The sequence below is a fragment of the Calonectris borealis genome, chromosome 11, assembly GCF_964195595.1.
Source record: "Calonectris borealis chromosome 11, bCalBor7.hap1.2, whole genome shotgun sequence".
NCBI classification, from domain to species: Eukaryota; Metazoa; Chordata; class Aves; order Procellariiformes; family Procellariidae; genus Calonectris; species Calonectris borealis.
In genome coordinates this window covers 16,430,502-16,453,868 of record NC_134322.1, presented here as the reverse complement: position 1 = coordinate 16,453,868, position 23,367 = coordinate 16,430,502, and the positions used below count along the sequence as shown (strand labels likewise).

At 34.8% G+C, this 23,367-nt stretch overlaps 1 protein-coding gene across 8 annotated transcripts in view; it reads right to left on the bottom strand.

Annotated features, from left to right (window-relative positions):
- MINDY2 (MINDY lysine 48 deubiquitinase 2) overlaps positions 1-23,367 on the bottom strand; it is a 36,509-nt gene that overhangs the window by 4,343 nt on the left and 8,799 nt on the right. Inside the window, exons 2-11 of one of the 8 annotated variants that reach the window (XR_012675248.1) lie at positions 22,813-22,870; positions 21,018-21,082; positions 17,896-18,054; positions 16,896-16,998; positions 15,487-15,629; positions 13,147-13,236; positions 5,290-5,463; positions 4,449-4,503; positions 3,855-4,028; positions 150-2,399 (exon numbers count right to left, since the gene is read on the bottom strand). Coding sequence is in view for 2 of the 8 variants with exons in the window: in XM_075160219.1 (XP_075016320.1) it covers positions 2,280-2,399; positions 3,855-4,028; positions 5,290-5,463; positions 15,487-15,629; positions 16,896-16,998; positions 17,896-18,054; positions 21,018-21,082; positions 22,813-22,870 (996 nt within the window). In the remaining 6 variants the exon portion in view is untranslated. Of the gene's footprint in view, positions 1-149; positions 2,400-3,854; positions 4,029-4,448; positions 4,504-5,289; positions 5,464-9,971; positions 10,042-13,146; positions 13,237-15,486; positions 15,630-16,895; positions 16,999-17,895; positions 18,055-21,017; positions 21,083-22,812; positions 22,871-23,367 lie in introns of those variants that run through there. The other 7 variants (XR_012675244.1, XR_012675246.1, XR_012675243.1 and 4 more) reach the window with 7 other exon arrangements.

The following is a 23,367-nucleotide window of genomic DNA, read 5'->3' as shown; positions in this document are numbered from 1 at the left end:
TGGAAATGTTACATGAATTCTTCTAATATGAGCAAGTATCTTAGGCAAAAAGATATACTCAATAGCCACAATGCCTGCTCCAGCTAAATTTGTTCAAAAAGAATTTAAAGTGGCAATACTCTCACTGAAAATAAGAAGATAACAAACACTTAGCTCGACATATTTATTTTTCAAGCTCAATAAATAAATGTAAATACACAAATTTGGAAAAATCTTAGTAACAGAATGTTTTTAAACAACATTCTGGCTTAAAGTCTTTGTTATTGACACTATTGGAATATTTTCTGATCTGCTTAAAGTAGGTAAGTCATTATGTTGGTGATCCTCCATCACATTAATTTGTTCGAAGAAGTTAGGCTGCTGCAAAGGAAAAGAGACATCAACCTTTGCTTCGACATAGAAAATTATATGAACTGCATACATTAAGTATTAAAATTACTTTTCTGGGCATGACTTTTCTAGAGAATAGAGAAATTTTTAAATTTACAGTTTGTGTATTAAAGACCTCCTACCATTCATTACTTCATTATTATAAAAGGGAAATTGTAACAAAAGTGGAAAAAAACAAAAGAGAAAAAGGCATGGAAGAAAAAAGTGATACAAACTGGCCCTTTAGTTAATAAGACATTCTTCTTTTATCCATCTAATTTTCATTCTAGGTTCTTAACAGATTTATGTGATGACTGGTTCCCATCACTGCAGCAAGTCTGCTTGAAATAATTTTTAAGCAGCTTTTTACCCGTGGACTTGTGTTTAGACACCCTCTCTCTTACAGACATTCTCCAAACACCTGAAATCAGGAATGTCATATTCCACCTGGCTGCCTTAGCTTTCCCAGATTATTGTACACTAGTGCACTTAAGCAGGCTTAGAGCATGAATACGTAACTTGTCCAGGAGAAGCAGCCTTTTTCAAAAGTATCTACAAATTGCTAAATAGAAATTTTTATCAAAAAGGTTCAGCAAGAAGGTAACTGTTATTGACTTAATGGAAGTGGAGGAAGATTTGTGGTTCCCTCAAAATTCAGCAAGTATTCTGTTTCTGTATTCTATAAATACTACAAGACGCAACATGTTTATTTGGTTCCCATAAATTAGAAAAATCTGGTTTCCAAAAATTCTAAATTAGTGATTTAAAAAACAAAATATTACACCTGACCACCTTTCCAAACAATCTCAGAGAGCAGCCTAGCTTCTCTGTCACCCTTCAGAAGTGTGCTTTTTAAGGATACGTGATTTATAAAACAAACAAAAAAGTGTGTTTTTAACTACAGTACACTTGCTTAAATATACAAGTGGACATGTTAACGTCATGTTAAAGTTCAAGGTACTTCTGGAAAAAAGGCAGATAGTTATTTTAACTCTGCATTCTTACATAGAATAATGATTATTATAGACCTTAGTTTCCTCTCATCATTCACCTATCATATGGAGAGGTCAATAAATAAGAACTTATCTGGTCCAGTTTACCTACAAGAGAAAAAATACTAAAAGAAAAAGAAGTTACCTATAAAATTACTTGTTTAACCCTGATAACATCTGAGTTGCCATACCCAGTTTGTAATTGCAAGAAAAGCAAACAATATTCATCTTGCTTATTAATAAATGCCCCATTTTTATGACAATTTTTTGTATGATGCCTATCAAGTCACATACTCTTGGGGCAAGAAAGCTGGCCAGGAGGTGCAATGATAGCAGTAACACAGTATAAATCTGGGTTCAAAAAACCGAACATACCAGATCCAGAAGCAAAGAAATCTGGACACATTGAGGAGGCAGTGCCCAGCTGTTATGTGGGCTCTTGTATCATGAAGACTATACCCAGCCTAAGATACAGTTTCATACCATGTAAGTAACAGAATTCTGTTGTGCTAGTGTACAGACTTCAGGAAAAAGTCTTACACAAAACGAATTACCTCCTTTGTTTTAGAGTAGAAGATAAGATAGCTTACTAACTGATGTAACGAGTAATGGATGTCACTATGACACAAAACTTGCCATGATTTGTGTGTTCAGCTACAAGGTGCAGTATTTCTTATAACTAACTCAAAGCACAGCCGCATCCAACTGTGATTTGGAATTCCATCTTGAGCAGCACGCACTATGACTTTGAAGAAAGTCCGTATGATTGTAACAAAGTCACCCATCCTCTCTTGAAACGTGAACAAAATCCATGGGGTAATCAGGCACAGGCGGCATGTAACGGGTTTGTCTTCCTTTTTACTCCTTGTTTTTGCTTCTGAGGACATGCACTTGGCTCCAGACTAAATCCATTTTCTATTACAGGAGAACACAGCTATTCTTCTCTTTTTCTCTCTCTTTCTCTCGAGGCTCTTTACGTTTGCGTTCATTACTCCCAGATTGTCTTCCACTTGCTGGAGAAGCAGCACCTTGCACCTGCTACATAGAAAAAATAAAATCTTGAATAAAACAAACATTATTGTAGATGCAGCCTGAAGTACTACTCTATGTTCAAGTTCACAAACAAAAGTTTAACTGTTATGCAAACAGCAGAATTCAGATAGGGTCTTTCCATATAAATACTCCAGAACAGCCACAAAACTACTTATTTCTAAAAAACGAAGTCAGCTGATATTTTAAGTCCTGTGTATCCCTTCTATTGTGTCCACATACTCAGATCAGTTGTTTCAATAATAAAATTTGGCTTCAAGCATTTTCTGGCACTTTTGTGTTACTGTACTGGAATTTTTGCCTAGTTTCTTTCATAAGAACATAATCCACATTTCAGAAATTGCAGAGTGAAAGTGTTGGTTTTGACAGCTAGATATGGCAAAGCAGCAGCTTTTTGTGACTAGAAACTAGCTAAGAACTTGGGAAGGGGCTTGGTATACAAAGGCAACATAAGTTCTGTTAATTCATCATCTATTCCAGCTGTTATCCACTCATAGCTGCAAATGAGCATGCTGTTAAGTCCTCTTAAGCACATTCTTCAGTTCTTTCTACCTTTTTGCAGCCAGCAGTAACGAGTCTTTTTCTTAGAAGTAGCTACTGATGATTCCATTAAAGCAATAAGCAGTGGAAATAACACAACTTTTAATTGCCAAAATTCTTGTTTCATGCTTAACAAGCACATCAGTTAACGGTTCTGAATTGCTTCAGGCCATCAAAGATTCAGCCTTCATATAGATTATTTTTACATATTTGTAAATAAAAGCAGTTTAAAAAGTCTTCAATGGTTAAGAACTCCCTGAATCCAGAACACCAACTTAAATATTGCCTCTTGCACACAAGATTCAGTTATATGGCAATTTCGTATGTACATGTGCATGAATCACATTTTCCAAGCATTTTGAATGCAACTGCTTATGGGGATGGGGAGGGGACAGACAGGTGTACTGGGAAAAACTGTTAATTTCCTAATCTGAAACAGGACTGAATAGATTCACATGATGTCATAGACTGAAACACCTAAAAATGTAAAGCAACAAACTTCTGCAAGACAAAATAAAGACAAAACTTCGACTACTATCAAAAAGCTCTTAATTGAATGCTAATTTGCAAGTAAGGTAAAATATTAACCAATACAATCTTTGTAACCTTGTATTAACTCATCCCATCATTCCAACTTAAATAGTATGAATGAAACCCTAATTTAGAAGGTTAGGCCTGCTTTAAAGTATTTAAGTGGCAGCAACTGCTGTATCTGCATGCATACTCCACCAATTGTAGCATATTTCTTAATATTCCTATATTATCTTGTCACTTGCTGTATAGAATGTAAATGGCAGTCTTACCAGTCTGAAACATTTACAAACGTAAAGGTGTCTAATATGTAATTATTAAGTTAATACTCTCCAAAAGTCATAATCATATTCTGTAATAATGCTTTCTTACCTGGACCTGAGCAGCTGCTTGTTCTTGTTCCTGATAGTACTGAGAAGCTCTCCTGTCCTCCTCTTCCTGGAGCTTCTTTGCTAGCTCTAGATCACTGATTCCTTCTGGGATCTGTTCCCAGTTAATCTCTTGATTTTGCTGCTCTTGTTGTAGAGACAATGCCATCAGATAATCCTAAACAGTAAACTTGTTTATTAATGCTCTTTCACATCGAAAAGAGCCAAGGCACATCAAGTGAATTTTTCAGCATGTACAGCTACACAGTACCATCCCTTTTCCCCCAGCCACATCTTAAATATATTTACCTCATGGAAAACAGGACTTTGTTTCAGAACCTGTTCATAACCTGAACCGCAGAAACGCTGAAAGCAGCTACTTTACATTTCTCCTTTCACAGTGCCTATGTCACAGCATACAAAACAAAAGCTAATTGAAAAAAAAATTGCTTTCAGGTTTAAATTCAATTACCTGGACAGCAGCAAAAGAAAGAGACAGTGTCAGCTCATACCAGTTCTACGTAGAAGTAAAGATTTTGAAGCTCTTTGTAATTTGCTATTTCTAATTAAAACTCCGATTTATGATTGACAGAGTTACCTGTCCCCACTCTACTGAACAGTGTTGAGAGTACATCAGTAAGGAACACTAATTCCTAAACAGATGAGAAAATAATCAAACAGTAGTTTTGGATATATCCAAACAGACAGCAAACTCAAGATATTAATAGCCCTGTTATCTCTGCCAGATTCTTTATTCTACAAGAAAGATACAGTGCTTGAATTTATTAACAAGCATCTGCTTATTCATTTTTTTCCCTAGTATTTAAAAACCACTAATGGTGATTATTATAAAGATAAATTTATTGTGCTTGTTCAGAATGTAAGATTTCCAAGAAGCCTTGTCTTGCTATGTGCGTATGCATTAACTGGTACAAGTCAGTCCTGTTTCAGACAACTTCTGGAAACTACTATATGCAGTTAAGAATGACAAATAACCACCATCACGCACGATCTGCTATGGTTTTTGTCCTACATTCAGCAAGGTAGGCATCAGAAGACAAAGTTCAGTTATGACAATATTAATGAGTTGAAATGAATTTCACAGTGCTGTTTGTTTCCATATACAAGGCAGATCTGACATTACACCTGAATAAGTTCCTGCAGAAGTGAATTCTGAGAGATTAAAATCGGATTTTCCAAACTATTCACGGCTGGTCTTACTCTTCCTCCCTTGAAGTCATGCTAATACTTCAAAGTAGCACTTTTGAGAACCCCAACGTAAGTATCTACGGAATTTCTCTATAGTCCTACATATGCATACATACACATACATACACATTCCTGTAAGTATACATATATGTGACTAAAAATACGTAGTAATTGTTATATATAGTCACAAGCAAACAGAAAAATACAAGAGAAAGGCAAAAATCCAGTACTTGATCTATTTGATCCTGCTGCCCTCTGTAGACAGTTTCAGGGTCTGATGGAGGCCGTAGGTGGAATTCAGAATCACAGAAATTTCCATCACCATCCACATTGTGTAAGCTTTCCCAAACAACTTTCTCTTCTGTAAGAAAGCCCTGGTCTGTCACCAGCAGGTAAAGCTGACCCTATGCAGAAGAATAAACAAAAACTGTAAAACTAAAAAAATTATTTTTTACAATCTGATATAATTAGCAGAAATTATCAGCTAATATAACTGCTGCATTCCAGTAAAACGTTCATTTAGATTTTTTAGTAAGTTTAAAATTTAAATTAATCAGTATACAGCATTAAAACACCAGATACTAGTATTTACTGCTAAATTAACAGCCACACTTAATTTCTGTATTCCATCTTGTAATTTTTCATTATTAATAAAAGTTCATATTCACTAAAAATTTATATAAAACATGAAGATATACCTTGATAACTCCTTGGAAACACACCTAAGAAGTATACCTTAAGATTGACAATGTAGATTTTGAATCCCAGGACAAATTAAATTCCAAAGGCAAGATCTGGAGACAAAAGATGATCTTTCCAAATAATCCAAGAGGCATTACCACAAAACGACATCTCTGACTTCATATTTTGTAACGGGTTTTGATAGAATTTGAGGTTTATTTCAATGGAATAAATTTAAGATTCTTGCTATCACTTGTCACCAACAACTGCTTGTGTTGGATTTTAGCCTTTTTACAGTTCCACAAGGCCAAATTTCTCGATATCAAACTCTGAAATTATAAAATGGGCTGGTCTGGGAGTGAAAGAGACAATACTAACAAGTCCAGAAGCCAAGGTACAGCCAAGGAAGGATGAAATGCAATCTTAGGTTGAAGGAATGAGAGAGGAGCTGAAGTCAAAGGGAAATTATAAAAGGAGGTCTCAAGGAGATAGTGCTGCATGTCTGAGGGACAAAGCAGCACAAAAATCCATGTTTAAATTTCAATTTACATTAGATTTTGATCTTATCCTACCCTTTTTATAGTGTTTTTAGAATTATACTCCAAAGCAAGAATGTTATTACTGATCATACAGCACATTAAGACTGAAGCTTCCATTAATATTACTGAATGTAGCAGATCAAGGTACTCAATGCAAAACTTGCTGCAGTGTTTTAGCTGTAAAAATGAAAGCAGTTTATTGTGACATCCACAAAAATTTGCTATTCTTATTACAGCAGCACACAAAGTATTCTCAAAGATCACTGTGCTAAAGATGTACCAAAACACAAGAGGCAGTTCCTGTTCTAATGATTTCATAGGCTGAACAGGCAAAAAATGAAAACATCACCCCTATTCAACAAGTACAAAACTAGCTCACAGATTCCTCTCAAGTCATTCAAAGACTGTCTATAAAAGATGCTGAAATTAAAACCAGATCTCTTCAATCTAAGTTTACTAAGTTTACAGCCATCCCTTCTGCAGCTGGTAGGCCATACGACGTAACAAAAACATTATTTCAAGATTCAGATGCAGCAATTGTTCTAATATTACCTAATACCACAAGATGCACTTACACAAAAGGCCAAACAGAACAGATAAAAACCCCACAAAGGACACTACTATGTGTTCAATCTTTGGAATGGCAGTTACCCCAGCACAGGTGAGCTTACAGATATAAATACAATTGTCAGCAACAAGTCTGATCACATAACATGATCTAAGGAATCATCTTTCCCTCAGAAACCTGCCTAAAAACTGAATGCTACTTCTGATGCTTAAAAATCACCCAAACAAAATAAAAGGAAATAATTTCACAAGATTTCCAATTTGCACAGAATACCTATTTCACAGCATCTTATACATAAGAAGTCTTTAAAAAAAACGTAAAAAAGAAATCATGGAATCTTTAAGGTAAGTGTATTTGAATCTTTTAAATTTTATTTTGACCAGTACATTGATTCAAACATACCTAAAAAGAAAAAAAAAAGGCAGGGGTCAAGTTTTCCTCTATTACGCCATACATTTTGAATTACTTTTTAAACAGCTCATAAAGAGTGTAGCTTAATAATAATAATACTGAAATACGAAAATGTTAATGCTTTCATAATCTCCCAACTATTGTAAGATGAACTGTTCACGCACAAATACTAAATATATCATTACCTTTATGGGATTAGAAACTAGCATCTGTCATTCAAAAATTTTTTGAAGCTAACCCTTGTTTGAAATAGAGAACTGTTTCAATCTTAAATAAAATTCATATCCTTACTTTCTGTTCTATACCTGAACACTGATTTTTAAAAAGGCATCTTAAAGTAAATTAAAAAAAAAAAAACAAAAAACTTTTTAATACAGCTCCCTGATGAAAGGCAATAAACTGCATTACGTATCACCACATTACTTAAACAATACCATTCCAATTCCAATACCAATTGCATAGTTTTAAAACATGCTGCTTCACTTTAACAAAACCTAGCAACCAACAAACACAGGCTCCCTAGTACTTGTGAAGAGACAGAGTTCCTTTTCACTTTATTGGAATGAAAGAACAATGGGAGGTCAGAGATCCAAAGTCATATTTCCTTTTTGTTTTTTATTAAGTGCTCTGATCTCTACTGCGTATTAGTATAATTTAATGGAATTTCTAAAAAAAACAAACAGATTCCCAAGGACCCTCATAATATTGCTCAAATTCATGTAACTTTTGGTAATAATTGGACAACTTTCAGTTTCATATACAAAATAAGAGGAGTCAGCTCTTTTTGTATTAGGTGTAATGTAGTTACTCATCTCTACAGAATATCAGTCTTCCTAGAACTTCACTGGTTTTGTTCCTTCTACTTGCAACAAGCAAATAGAGGCCATATCTACAGACTGATTTTATAGGCATTATTTTAATGCCATGCATGTTCTCTTCCCAATCCTAAAGGCTCACAGGCCAACTTCACTGGCACACCCAAATTCCACTGAGGGGATTTTGTGATATGAGAAAATCTTTTTATCATATGACCTTCACGCTGTCTCTAAATTTGAGCTGCACTAAGTAATGACATGCCTGGTGTCAGGAACCAGCTACCAGTCTCCAGCACTTACCAAATCATAAGATCAGTCTAGCTGCTAAGAGATAGCAATACGTAACCAATATAAAACTGGGATTTCTGACTTGATGCGTCCAGTAGTTTTACACCACATTTGTAGCCTACAAACAGAGTTTCTGCACTTCAGCTCCACTCAGTGCAACACACAAGGAGGAAAAGGGAAAGACGGAGCACAGCGACAGAATCAGTAAGAATTACTAAGTGTAGAAACATTTATTTACACTGAACTAAAAAATGAGGAAGGAGACTTTAAACAAGGTAAAAACCAGTTTTCTACTTGCTAGATCACGGTCCTGATTCTGCTTTTGCTTTCTACTCAGGGTTAAAGCTAAAACAGGATGATAGCACACTAAGGTCATGCAATTCACCTAACGAATGTACATAAATATGCTTTTCAAGTACACCTTGCCAAGAACAGTATCATACTTTACAAAATAAATGTGTTTCTACCTTCATAAAATCTTAACTGGCCATTTCTAAAGTACTACCAGCTTATCTTTTAGGTTTATTTTTAAATGTGTTTGGTTTTTTTTAATAAATACACAATCTTATGGATTAATACTGCCTGCAAAAATGCTAGCACATAATATACAGTGATAATATCTACTAATAACTGTTGTCAACAGGGAATAAAACAATAAAAGAAAGTCTCAAGTACATAACTGTTAACTGTGCCTACAATAGAGTTATGAATAATTATTTATCCTAAAAATCAATATCTAGATATTGTAGACCAATGCCCAGATTTTATAGTTTCACATATAAAAAGCTTGAAATATAGCTAAGGATAAAAGCAAGATTGTTCTCCCAAAGAATGATCTCTTAGTCTTCTGTTTGCACAAAAAACCTCTCTGAAATGCAAACAGATGTAGGCTGCAGGTGATGCTACCGGTTACAAGACCTTCTTTCCTAGGTTAATTTAAATGACCAGATTAAGTAATTAAAATTAATGCTTTTAAACTACTTGTTCTGATGCCAATTGCCAAGTTTCTAGCAGTTTAGAAAACTGAAAAGGAAAACCAAACACCTGTCCAATAGCTTCATACAGTAAAGACAAACGTTTTAAGCCCTACCCTTTAAAGTCTATGTAAACGTTCTCTTGGACTTCTGGATCAGATCCCTTGGTTTTTATGAAGGTGTTTTATGTTGATGTGAATGAGTGCTATTGTTTTGAGATTAGTCTAATCTATCTGAATGTTTTAACTGTTAGAGAAAATTAAGAATTTTTTTAAAAAGTATACACCATTTGATTCAGAGTAATCCTTAGAATAAAAACTGTACACTTACTAAGAAACAGAAAAAATATTTAAATGAGTTTTTAACAAGTTATATACATTGCCTCTACTATGCCAAACTCAGACATCACCTTAAATGCCCAAGGAGAAAGTGCAATTATTGCTATGAAATATACTTTGTATTTGAATAAATGTCTGTGTTGAGTTCTGAAACAGAAACCCAACATTTATAAACTAGAAAACATAATTGCAACACATATACTTAAAAATCCAAACAGGTAAGTGTCTTGTTACTTCTCAGTAAAGAAAATGTCACATCAGCAGGAAAAACGTTCCAACTGAACTAAGATATTCTTACCAAACTGATCCCCTCTTTACAGTCCTGCTTTTCCTTGATCTAGGGAATTATCATTTGATGTATTTATTATCTGTGTAATGAAAAGCAAAGGCAAAAAAAAAAAAATCACATCTTTAACTGCTGAAAATGATTACTGTATAGTCACATGAGCCAAGACTATTAATATACAATGAAAGGGACAAGAAGTAGAATAAATGACTACTCAGGCAAATGGACAAATAATAGTGAAAGAGATTAAGAATCTGATAACTGAACTGCCATTATTGACTAACACTCACCATACTTCGACAGATGTCTAATATATTACAGAATTGCCATATTTGCTTTTCTTCCATATGCAATAATGAAATTTTTAAAAATACGTTACGTAATTTCTCTATAAACATAACATGATCCTAATACTCAAACTTTTTTCAAATCAGAAATGACAACATTGCATTATGCAAATTTCATTCAATTTTCAGAAGAGGAATAGTAAAATATTAATTATTCAAGACTGTATTAAATAATATAAACTGTGTAAAATTCTAATGGAACTGGTGGTCTATTCTGAAATGCAATCTGTGAATCTTCACAATTACACTGTGATATAACTCAACAGCTTTAAAAGAAAACACTCTAGTCTTTAGAGTAGTTCAAAACTTTTCATAGTAATTTCTGAAAAAACCCACTGCCACCATTTTTCTACTATTGTTACTTTACTCCTCAACTTCCACAATTTTAAAGTGAATGCTGTATCTAAAACAGAAAAATTATTATTGAATGAGCCCTTTCCATTTAACTCTTACTCCCAGAGGCAGGAATTTGGAAGATAAGTAAAAATGGCATAATATTTACCTGCCTGAAGATTAACCTTTTAGAAGTGTCCATATATTGACCTGGAATATTTCAAAACAGTAGCAAATATTTTCAAATACAGTGAGTAACTAAAAACAGTTTTCTCCCTTTTGCTTTTTCTCTTGTTCCTAAGTCAAATACTCTTTTTTTAAATAATATTTTTAAAAGTGTTCTAATACAACTTCTCACGTATTATTGTCCAGCTCAAAGCCTGAAGTATTATCTTCATCCCCATAACTAGTGTAGAAATGCCTTTTAAATATCTGCTAGCAGAGACTGTTAATAAGCTTTTGCCTACAGTATATTACAGCACTGATACCTCCCTAATATATACCAGGTATTCATAATGTTGCTGTATGTTTATAACTGCTCTATTTCTGATCATGCAAGAAGCACTTAAGAGTTAAAAAGCACCATCTATTTTATTATTAATTTAGTAGCAATTAAAAAATAGTATTAAAAAGAAAGCCAGGTGAGTGGACTCACTCCAGTTCCTTTCCTTAGAAATTCCCTTACTATCCATGCAAAAAAAAAATCTTGGAGTCAATAGAGACACTGGACACAAAGGAAGAATGAGTAGATAAGCCAGCCTAACAATCATACTAGTTGGGCACTAGTATGCCCAATATTTCCAAGGAGTTCTTGCCACTGTGCAACATCTTGTAACAGCAGCCTATGAAACTTTTCAAAGCAAAGATAAAGGAATTCAGAAATCTGCACTGTTTATTCACATTTTCACATACTCTCAGTAAAACAGCCCTCTAACGTAAGCAATCCAAAACCAAGGTAAAGATCCTTTGATCTGACAGTGGAAAGCCACTCTAAACTCAGTATAAGTGGGTAAGTGTTGTCAGTGTTAGTAAATCTTCTATTTTTAAATTGATACTGTGTGTCAAATAATAAATACTGTAAACTCTTTATAATAAAGACTTAAAAAACAGGATTTTATATACACAAAGGATGTTACCAGTCTCCACCTCTCCCATTTCTGCTCTAAAATATCCACAAGATTATCCCTTATTAAGGAATGACAGGTAAATCATATATATTATATTTTAAAAACAGAAAATATCAATTATCTCTAAAACAAGCTCACCAGATGGGATGTAGAAAGAACTCTAATGAAACTTTAAAAAAAAATCTATTCAACCAAGCACCACAAATATTAAAAATGGCTCAACCACAATCGTATGATTGTTATGTGGCACTAACATAGAGCAGAACTAAGGCTATTTGGGTTCATCTGTTTTATTAGAAAAACTGGTATGTTGAACTTTAAAATGTGTCTGATTTACAAATTTTGCTCTTTGATTTATTGCATATCACCAAGTATTTCTTTTTCTTAAATTATTCACACCTGCTCCTCAATTCTAAAGCCGATTCTAAAAAAGATAAGCATGTAAGAGAACCTGGAACAAGTTTCTGCATTTCCTTTCAAAAACTTAGAGATCTGGTTTTTTTCTTTCCTCCAGTAAATGCAGTTAAGATGAACCTACATTCTATTCTCTTTGAAACATACTGAAATCCAAGGCCTTTCACTAAAATATCAGCTGCAAAAACCCCCATTGAACTTAAATCATTGTATCAGCTGTACATGAAAGCTTCCAAATAAAAGTTTACATATTAGCTTCATTAGAATAATAGTTAACAGCCTGATGTACCTAAGGGATTTTCATTATAAAATCTTGCTAATTATTCAAAGTGTAAATGTTTCTAAAAATACACAAGTTTATATTATATGTACACAACTTTTCTTACATGTAGAATTCCCTTTTGTTTAACTTCATAACTGTTTTGTTTGTATGCTTCCACATACTGGTTTGAGGGAGGAAGAGGGAAGGGCAATATTAGAGAAAGACAAACAAATTGCATAGTTCTTCCCCTAGAAGTTCTACACCTTCATTTTCTCTGGCATGTGTTGTGCCTTCAGTTCTCCTAACTGATGGACTTCTCTCCATAATCCAGCTACTGCTAACTACTGCTCAAACCGTGAAGTAAAAGAAACACCATTAAAAGTCTGCAGAGCAAGCATTAAACCTAGTAAAAGGAAAGAGTAAAGCAGTAGAAAAATCTGAACTCTGTGACAACAACGCGTTTGGCACTCACATGAGCATCCTGGAAATCCAAAGATTTTTGAGTAGCTAATCTTGGCTAAAAGCCCAAGTCAAGCCTATTTCTGACTTCCTTGATACGAAACAATACCTAGTCATATAGCTAATTGCAAGCAGATAGGTAGGCTAGAAACAGACAGAAAAGTTACTGCTGACTTTTAAAAATAAATTAATGAAGAATTTCTGTCTTAATAAAGATACCGCAAATTCTATAATGTACCACTCACCAGAAATCCAAGGCAAAATGAACAACGCTGTTTAAAAGTGACAACCCCAGGAACTAAAAGCCTGTAGATAACATGGAAATTGAACACCAGCTGCAAGTGAGGTCACCATAATGACTATGAAACACAAGAGTAATGGACCATGTTCCAAAACTTAGCATTTCAGAAGTCTAAGACTTATCAAAAAGGACAAGATTAAAACCATAGTGACTTAGTAGCAGTAAAGCTTAAATACACAACTAACAAATAATACTACTCTTCAAATATTTTAACTCAATATTGCTTAGGACTTGGACTTAGTTCTTACAGTTAAAATTCAGACACAGATTTTTACTCACTGCCTTAACCTGTTCCGTGTTATTAATATTGGTTAAGGATATTTAACTCATTGAAGTGTTGCATTTTATTTCTTTAAGGAAAAAGGATCTCAACTGAGAAGTGTATGTTTACAAGCATGAAGTTGGTAAAACACTGACAAACACACACCAGGTTTTGGTCTTTAATCTAAATACTGGGCACAGAAGACAACAAACAGTCTGCATTCTACAAACAAAATTCTGTATTTATAATTCACAGGGTCAAAGCGATACTCATTGACTGTGTTTAATACAAAGAATATTTTATATTTTAAAAGTTTTAATGATAGCACAAAAATGAGTGATTTCCAGGAGGATTTAAGTATTTTATCTGAAATATCCTTTAAATGAAGTAAAAAAGGTTTCCTGCACCTCTAGGTACCATTTGTACCCAGAAAGTACATCTGTACTTTTACTTAGTATTTTCTTTTTAAAATCAAATTGTTTTGAGGTTGGGGTTTTTTCCCCACAACGAAAGCAACCATAAAACAATGTACAGGCTTGCATGACAAACTACTATTAACTATTGCAAGAGCTAAATTTAGAAAAATGGAGTGAAGCAAAACTATACCTCTTAAAATTGTGACATAAACTAGCTTCATCAGGAAATATAACAATTACAGTTTTGACTATAAACAGATATATTCCACTTTTTTTTTTTTAAACGGAGGAAGGGAAGAGAAAGATACTTTTACCTGTCCTACTGCTTTAAGAGAGTATCATTGTACGTAGATTTAAAACAAATCTTACATGTGCTCTAAGAAGCTATTAGAAAACCAAATGTGTTACCTGTTTGTACAGTTAATCACTATTTATCAGGACTATTCAGAGTTTTAGCTCATCTTATGAGTAGTTATTCAAAACAACTTTTATTCAAAAGTTATGCCAAAAATAAGCATTGACAGTCAAGATTAACAGACAGAGGGAGAAAAAAGGACTAGTACTGCCAAATGGAAAAGTTAGTGTCATTCACATGAGGTATATGACATTACCAAATAATAAATGGCGAAAACAGTGGTTCCTTAATGGTTTTGTATATTACATGTTTGCATGTATTACCATTACCAAATGCAAGTCTACATGCAATTAAAGTCTAATTAAATAACCAAAATATAATTTCAAGAGTTCTATAAAAAGGTAAAAACTCATACGTATGTTTGAGAGAAATGTCTAATGGTAAGTATGGTTTGACATTGCAAGCCAACGAAAAGTTTACTTCAAAATATTCACATTTATCACTGAAGAGAAGGGAACAATTAAATCTTGGAAGACAATTTTGTCCATGCCCCTTTCTATCCAAGTCATTTACATAAAAATACACTATCATCCTAATAAAGGCAAACTTGTGTTAGAACAAAGATGCTCCACAAATGATTGCCAAGCCAGATTCTCCATTCCATGGAGTAAGGAGTCCCAGAAGTGTTAAGCAAATTGTCACTTGCTTTTCGTATTCTGGAATACTCCTTTCACAGTTCTCACCGTTTTGCTTCCCCAGTTTCAGATTAAAAAAAAAAAATCTCTTCCCTAATAAAGGGAACCAATAGCTCATCTCAACTTCTCCAAATGTTTGGTATTTTGAACACCATGATGGAGCTACTCATCTACTGGCCCGAATGTAAAGCAAAGTCTTATATTCTCAGAAACAAGAAATTCAATAAATTCATTAACCTTATCATTGCCAGTTACAAACTGCAAATAAATTTAAGCCATGTAAGAAATGTATGTCATTATACATAACCACAAAAGGAGTTAACATAGGGAGCAAACAGAACATAAAGGGAAAAGCTACAAGAAGATTTAAATGATAATCTAAAACACTGTAATCAATAACTCACAACTAACATTTGCTACAGACCTTACATTCACCATAAGCTGTACTTACATATAACAACAAACTGGAATTTATTTCTATTTCAAGACAGGGGAAAAACAAGCTGCTTTGAAATGAGAACACAAACCACAACAGTAAAGACAAAGTTGAATATACCTTGTATTTGGTCATGGTGCTAAAATGGTTGTTCCTGAAGAACACACAAAGCTCTCCCTCCTGGACAGCTGAAGTCAACTCACACAGTCCATGGTATGTCAACTGTGTAGCTGTGTTATTTAGAAATTGCTCAGCTACAAACCCTACAAAAAGCAACACATACTGTTACGTGTGTCTATTACATAGAATCATAGAATCATTAAGGTTGGAAATGACCTCTAAGATCATCGAGTCCAACCATCAACCCAACACCACCATGCCCACTAAACCATGTCCCTAAGCGCCTCATCTCCACGTCTTTTAAATACTTCAGGGATGGTGACTCAACCACTTCCCTGGGCAGCCTGTTCCAAGGCCTGACCACTCTTTCAGTAAAAAAATTTTTTCTAATGTCCAGTCTAAACCTCCTTTGGCGCAACTTGAAGCCATTTCCTCTCATCTTATCGCTAGTAACTTGGCAGAAGAGACCAACAGCCACCTCGCTACAACCTCCTTTCAGGTAGTTGTAGAGCGCGATGAGGTCTCCCCCTCAGCCTCCTCTTCTCCAGGCTAAACAACTCCAGTTCCCTCAGCTGCTCCTCATAAGACTTGTGCTCCAGGCCCTTCACCAGCTTCGTTGCCCTTCTCTGGACACGCTCCAGCACCTCCATGTCCTTCTTGTAGTGAGGGGCCCAAAACTGAACACAGTATTTGAGGTGCGGCCACACCAGTGCCGAGTACAGGGGCACAATCACCTCCCTACTCCTGCTGGCCACACTATTTCTGATACAGGCCAGGATGCCGTTGGCCTTCTTGGCCACCTGGGCACACTGCCGGCTCATGTTCAGCCGGCTGTCAATCAGCATCCCCAGGTCCTTTTCCTCTGGGCAGCTTTCCAGCCATACTTCCTAATATATAAAACCTGGTTACAATGGTAATATTTTTTATACCTCTCCCTACTAAGATGCCCCCTTATTACCACAAATCTAAGGGAACATACTCAGAGAGGGGAACACGAGTTGAAAATTCTAAAACCTCAACACTGTAGATAACCCTCTCATGTTCAGAAACATTATATCCACTTCTAATACTACTGATTTTTAACTTGTCATCATGTAGTATATAAGTCATGTTCTAATAATAGGAGATAATATATATCCAAGTTGAAATCTGAATGCTGCCCATAATACCTTTTCATAAAAGGAAGTTCTCTCCAGCTTTTTAAAAAGCATATTTAATAGATCAAGAGAATGAGGCTGATTCTTGGTTTGGAAATCACATCAGAGAAGTTTAGAAGCCAAGCACTGCCTGCCCAGGGAAAGAAGTTCAGCAGACAGAATGCAGCTCTTCACACTTGTATCTCTACATACCGAGTAACTAACATTTGATAAGGTAGATGCTTTGATAAAGCACAGAAAAAGGTTACCCACCTTCACTAACCAGTTCACTGTTGTCCGACTGTTTACAAGAAATGATCTTCTCCACTAGCTGATTGTAACTGCAGTTACCAACTGCTTTTACTATGTCAGCAACCTGGAGCAGGAAGGAACAGCATACAAAACAGAGAACTTACCTTTGTGAAGAACATAACACAACTCTAAGCCTATGGCACTTCATAAGAAAATAACAAGAGTTTCAAAGAGAGTACGTTATCTCCCCAAAAATACTAGGCCAAAAAGTTTTAGCCCAGACTGTTACACATTTTGTGGTTTCAGATCCCATTTTAAATCCTTACGTTAACGCTTAACATCAAAAGCTGTTGCTAAAGCAGAGGGAGGAGAGAATGGGGCACCAGTTGGCTCAGTTGGGCAGGGGGGAAGTCCAAGGGGATAACAGAACAGCAACTTTCATGACCGAGGCATGAACAGAAAAAAAAAATCTGAGGCAGATTATTCCAGCCGAACTCACCAGTTTCCCCCTAAGTAAACAGTACCAGTTTGCTGCTTATTTAAATAATATCATTAAACATAAATTATATGTTTGTTAAAGATGCAGTTCTCTAATTGGTTCTTACATCCTCAGTTCTCACAAGCAGTGACTAGTAAATCAGAATTAAAGAAAGGAGGAAAGTAACCTTGCATTCCTTCCAACTGTTCTCTAACAAGCTTTCAAAAACAATGACTGGGACACCGTATCTGGCAACCTCCTACCTCCTACAATTCTCATTTACACAGTCATGAATTCATCCTAGAAGGTTTTCAAAGTTAGCTTGACCATAGACATAGTCTCTGCAAAGTTACCACACTAAAAAACATGTAGTCTGTGTTCACTCCTCTCTGAAGAGAATCCAATTTTTCTGACTAGATTTAAAAAAATCCATTACTATAATCATTATTATTGACTCCAGTTAAAATTCTGAAACATCTCCCCTCCCCCAATAAAATTAAGAATAACTTGTATTCTGTTTGAATTACTGAAAAAATAAGTTACCTGAGGGTCCACTAACCATCCATGGTACAAGGGGATATCAAGAAGATCAAACACTATGCATTCAGGTGTGTATTCAAATACTCGTACACCTGTAAACTTCACATTGACATCCAGACCAGTCTGTAACTTATGTAGAATCGCCATTGCATCACTCATATTCTGACAGCAGAAAGAAAAAAAAACAGATGACCAAACAGAGCCTTGTACACTCGGTGGTTACGCTTGTAACCCTTCATCATTTAGTACTCATCAATTCAACATTTTGAAAAAAAAAAATTTACAAAAGGGGAAATTAGCTAAACAACTGTTTCAATGCATATTCATGTTATTCATTCTCATTGTGCCAGAAGAGATCTGCAAAATAGGAACTCTCCCTCCAATCAGGTTTATCTGACTGTTTCTTCTTCTACACTCATAAGCTGCTTTTAGGCAGCTCCTATTTCTTTTAGCTCATTTCCCATAGCCACAAGCCAATGTTTGCAAGAAGAACTGGATTATGAGAGAATCTCTAGGGGACTCTCTTGAGGTTTCTTCTCCCCTTTTAAGTCCTGGCTTATAAGTCAGGCTGAAGTACTTGCCATCACATAATGAATGAACAAAACAAACAGATATACACAGTTCTACTTGCCAATTCTGCTCTGAGGGTTCAGCACTTGAACTGACAAATAGGTTTCCTGACATGCAGGAATAAGAATTTTCCACCAAGTGAGAAGAGTCCACAAAGAGTATAATCAGAAAGTATTTGCAAAAGATTCAGGGAAACTGAGGCGCTTTTTTGTTTGGTTGGTTTTTTGTTGGTTTGGTGGGGGGGTTCTTTTGCTTTGGGGGTGGGGGATTTGCTTAGTTTTGCAATATTCTGTGGCTTAAGAGGAATGCAGGATTGCAACAATGAGGAAAAAAGCATGAAAAAAAACAGAAATACAGATTGGAAAGGAGATGGGAGACAGAAAAGATTCACAGACTAAAACCAGTGATTGTTAGAAACAGTTGCCTCTGTTGTTGTCTTTTAATGATAAGACAGTTAATGGCAAGAACCACAATTAATGGAATCAATAAGGGAAGACAAAAAAACTGAGAATAAAGATGACTGACTATAAAGGATGAATAATGAGAAAACTATTAAAGAGCTAGGTAGGCTAACAAGGCGTAAGTGGGGTACATAGTGATGAGTTATTTTATCAAATTAAAAGCAACTTGCTGAAATGCAGGAAAATTACAAATAACTGAATCCATTAAACAGTAACATAACCAACACATTAACTTGAACATTCACTCCTGCAGCACATTACTGCACATATTAATAGATAGAGCAGAATGCCAACACAAATCTGCATACTAGAACGTAAGGCAGACCTCACTATTTTTAAGAAGTCAGTTTAAGAAATTAGGCTATGCATCTTGTAACTTGGTATTGTAAAGAATGTACCAATTAAAACATACAACACTCGCTAAGTAGGCATGCTAAGTGAAGTAGCTACATCATTCAATACTTCATGATCCAATTCTAGGCACAGCTTTGCAACTGTTGGAAAGATGAATGTTACCTAGATCTTAGAAGAAGTTTTAGACATCTCTCAGCATGCAACAGAGTTCTAAAACAAAACTTGTATTCTCGCCTACAGATCTTTGCACAACACTTTACACATGCAACAGCATGGTTTCATTAAGGCACATAGCAAAAATTTAATGTTCACCAACCTCAGCATTTCAGCCGAAGGAATTAAGCTACTCCTCTTACTGGTATGCAAGTTTAAATGTACTTTTTTCCCTTAATAAAATGACAGTAGAACAATAAGGTTGTTCCTACTTTGAGTAATTTCAATTTAGATGCAACTTCTGAAAACTCCTAAATTAAGTTTATAAACAGACATACTTCCTTGTTACTAAGCAGATTTAAACCTGGAAAGCTCTCAGAAGAGTTGAAGCTTACACAGAAAAGCTTACAAACTACTTGATAAAGCATAGCTATAAAACACTGTCATGATCATTATCCAGTATCTGCACTTGAGACTGGCTGCTATGAATGAGAGGTTTTACTACTTGTAGCCCTTTAACTGCACTGTTATGTAAAGTTCCTATTACCAGGAAGGTAACAGCTCCGACTACTTTACTACGTGTTGCTTCATCGTTCTGACAATTTTGCTGTCACAAGATTTAGAATTTAGCAAGATTTGCAAGTAATTCTCAAGATCTGGCTCAGACTGTTTTTTTAAGTTTTTACCATTACAATAGCAAACCAAACCACCTTAAGAAGTGCATTTCATTAGTAGGTACCAGATACCAAGTATAAAAGTCTATAAAAATAATTCATATAATTTGATACAAGTCATATTTTGGATTATTATTAAAAGAATCCACATTCAATCTTCATTCTGATTTCAACTATCCCCAGATATTTGATTTGGTTTTCAACACTGAATGAGAGCAAGAAAAGACGACCTGATAATAAATAGAACTAGCTTGAAACCTAACACCTATAATAAATTCAAATCACTTTTCCATGAGTAATCAAAAAATCAGCTGTGACCACAGACAGAGCTCGAAAAATTCGCTCCAAGATAATATATACTACATCAATATTTTTTTAAGCTAAGAGCATTATCTTTAACAGAGAAAGACTTCTGTGATGACATAAAAATAGCGGTCACTGCAAATAATAATGCCTTTCATAATATGGAATCAACCTCTCTTTGTTCATCAGCACTTAAGAACAGAGATCTCTTTCTTGCTCAGTTTACATCCTCAGAGAAAGTCTAGCAGGGATCACAGAAGACAGTACACTGAAGGATGCACAACAGAAGACTTCAAAGAGCAACCACCCTGCTATATACTTCCATCTGTACTTCCGTGTTATAATTCCTCAATAAAACCGAAGTTCTTCCACTACGCTCATTGCAGGCAAAATAAAATAATGTCTTGTGTTAATAGATACTGAGTTTTTCTTCACTAATAGGAAGTATTTATAAATAATACTCTACAGCAAGCCTAGGAAAAAAGGAAAAACTAACTACAAATAATGGTTTGTACGCTTCTGGTTTTTAACAAGATTATAAACCTTAGGTGAGAAAAAAGTTTTAGTTCCTTCAGATATAAGCAATTGTATTTTAGGAGCAGCTCCTTACCTGCTCATAATTTAGACGCTGAATTTCAGATATCTCTTTAGGTTTTGCATCAAGAATATAGTCTCCTAAAAAAGCAAAAATAAAATTAAGTTTATTCCACACTCAAAGCTTCAACATTTCTATGAACACTTCTGACTGAAGCTGACTGATCATAAATACTACCGTTGAAGTTTTCTATCAAATTAATAAGATCACATTGTTTTATAACCTGAATTATAATTATAGAGTAAAATGGGAGTATAAAGAACATAGTAAGATCATATTAAGAAATAAAATTCAAATGGCCAACATTGTTACTAAAGCAGCATTTCACAGTCTCTTGGGGTATCATACCAATCTCTTAATTATTCACAAATTTCCCTCCCTCTGTGCCTCAACTTAAAAATATAAGAAGGTCAAACTGTTCACAATGAGATATGTAAGTGCATAACCATTTAAAATGCAACCACTTATCCTGATTAATATTATGAATACTTTGGCATATGTTTCCATACACCAATATTTCTGAAAGGCTTGTATTCCATCTGTGTCTACAATACAAAGATAATTAATCAGTTAATCAACACACTGGGATTCAAGATTTATAAAATTTTTAGTGACTAGTATCCATAAACTGTCTCTCCCAAATTTTTCAGATTTTATTTCAATGCTTTTTGTATTTATTCCTTTGCTCCATTCCAAAAAAATATGTTTTACTCAAAGAAAAATATCATTACGTGTTTCCTAGTTTATCTTTTAAGTTCAGATTGTTCCAAGTGGCTGAAGGGCTTTTTTTTTTTTAGCTGTTAAAGAACCATTTGGCAACTGCTAATCCTGTTGACTGAAAAAGAACCTAAATAATTTGAGAAGGTAATTTTGTTATTCAATTTAATAAGATAATTCCAGAAGCTAACATATGCCTTCAAGAAAGAATACACACATTTAGCCAACTGTGATTATGCAGTGACTTCAGATAGTAGTATACTACCAATACAATTAGAAGAAATGTTTAGACACAGGCAGCAAGATTTCTTAAGACTTATTTTTTTGAAATTATATAATTAACTTTTTTCTTCCACTGAAAGATTCAGTGATATGCTTTTGGAAAGAACAAGCTACATTCTTTACAAGCAAAAAGAAGGAAAGAAAATATAGTAAGTTTTTTTTTCTCCTGCTTTAGAAAAATCAAACCTAGTCTATTTAACTCAAATGTTTTATATTTGTTAGGCTACAAAGGGAAAGAACTGTGGTACATATAGCTGAAGTACCATCACAACTGCACTTTTAACACCTGGATCATTCCAGGCTATTGAAGTTACAGACTTGTCAGATGGAAAGAGCTGCAGTTTTGCTGAAGACTGAATCTGATAATGGAGTAGTGCCTGCAAATGAGACCCCAATCACTATGATGACTAAATTAATTTTTCCTGTTATTTTAATTGGGTCATACTACCAAGGATTAGAGTTACTGCAGACAATTAAAGGCACAGTTGACTTACTACATTGTGTCAACTACAACAAAACAACATTGTAAGAGACATGAATAAGTTTAAATCTACCAATGTGTTGGTGTACTAAGCCATACCAACTTGCATCACTAGACTAACCACTAGACTAACCACTTAGGAAAGTACAGAAAATTTCTAAAAGCAGTTAACAGAAAAGCATGAGTAATGGAATACCATAAGTAGTTTTCTTGAAGCATGCATTCAAGTAAAACTGAATAAATTAGTAAATAAATAAAACAGTCCTCCTATATTACTACTCACTAATAAGTATAATATATAATTGAAAACCATTTACTGTAATTACTAACCTAAGTATTCCATCAGCTGTTCAGCTGTTATGATTTCCATCATTGGTGGCAGCTTAATCTGTGAAAGTAAAAGTATATTCTCTTTAAAATGTCAAAACGATACAATTTAGAAAGCATCATAAGGTATTTCTAGACAGAAGTCTTCTGATCACATTTTCCTCACAAATTTACAAGAGCATTAATGTACTGGGACCAAGAACCTTCCCAGGACCTCTACTAAATGACAAGAAAAGATTAAAAAAAGGCATTTTGGTTTTTAGAGAAACCACACACGCTCAGTACTTTCTCTCACTTGCAGCTCTCTGCATAGTGCTCCCTAGTCCCACCAAAACATTTCACCAGCATCCCCCTCGACTTCACACGGCTCGCTGCACTAGCTCAGCTGCAAGCATCCAGGATGAACAGACTGGGAACTGAAGCCACTTAAATTCACCTTATTCAGAAAAGTCTTTGACTCCCTGCCTTCATTATAACTCTTAACTGAGTCTTAACTCAAAAAGTTCCTGCATACAGGGAAGAGGCAGTAGAGAATCTGGTGGCAACAGCTGCCGGGAC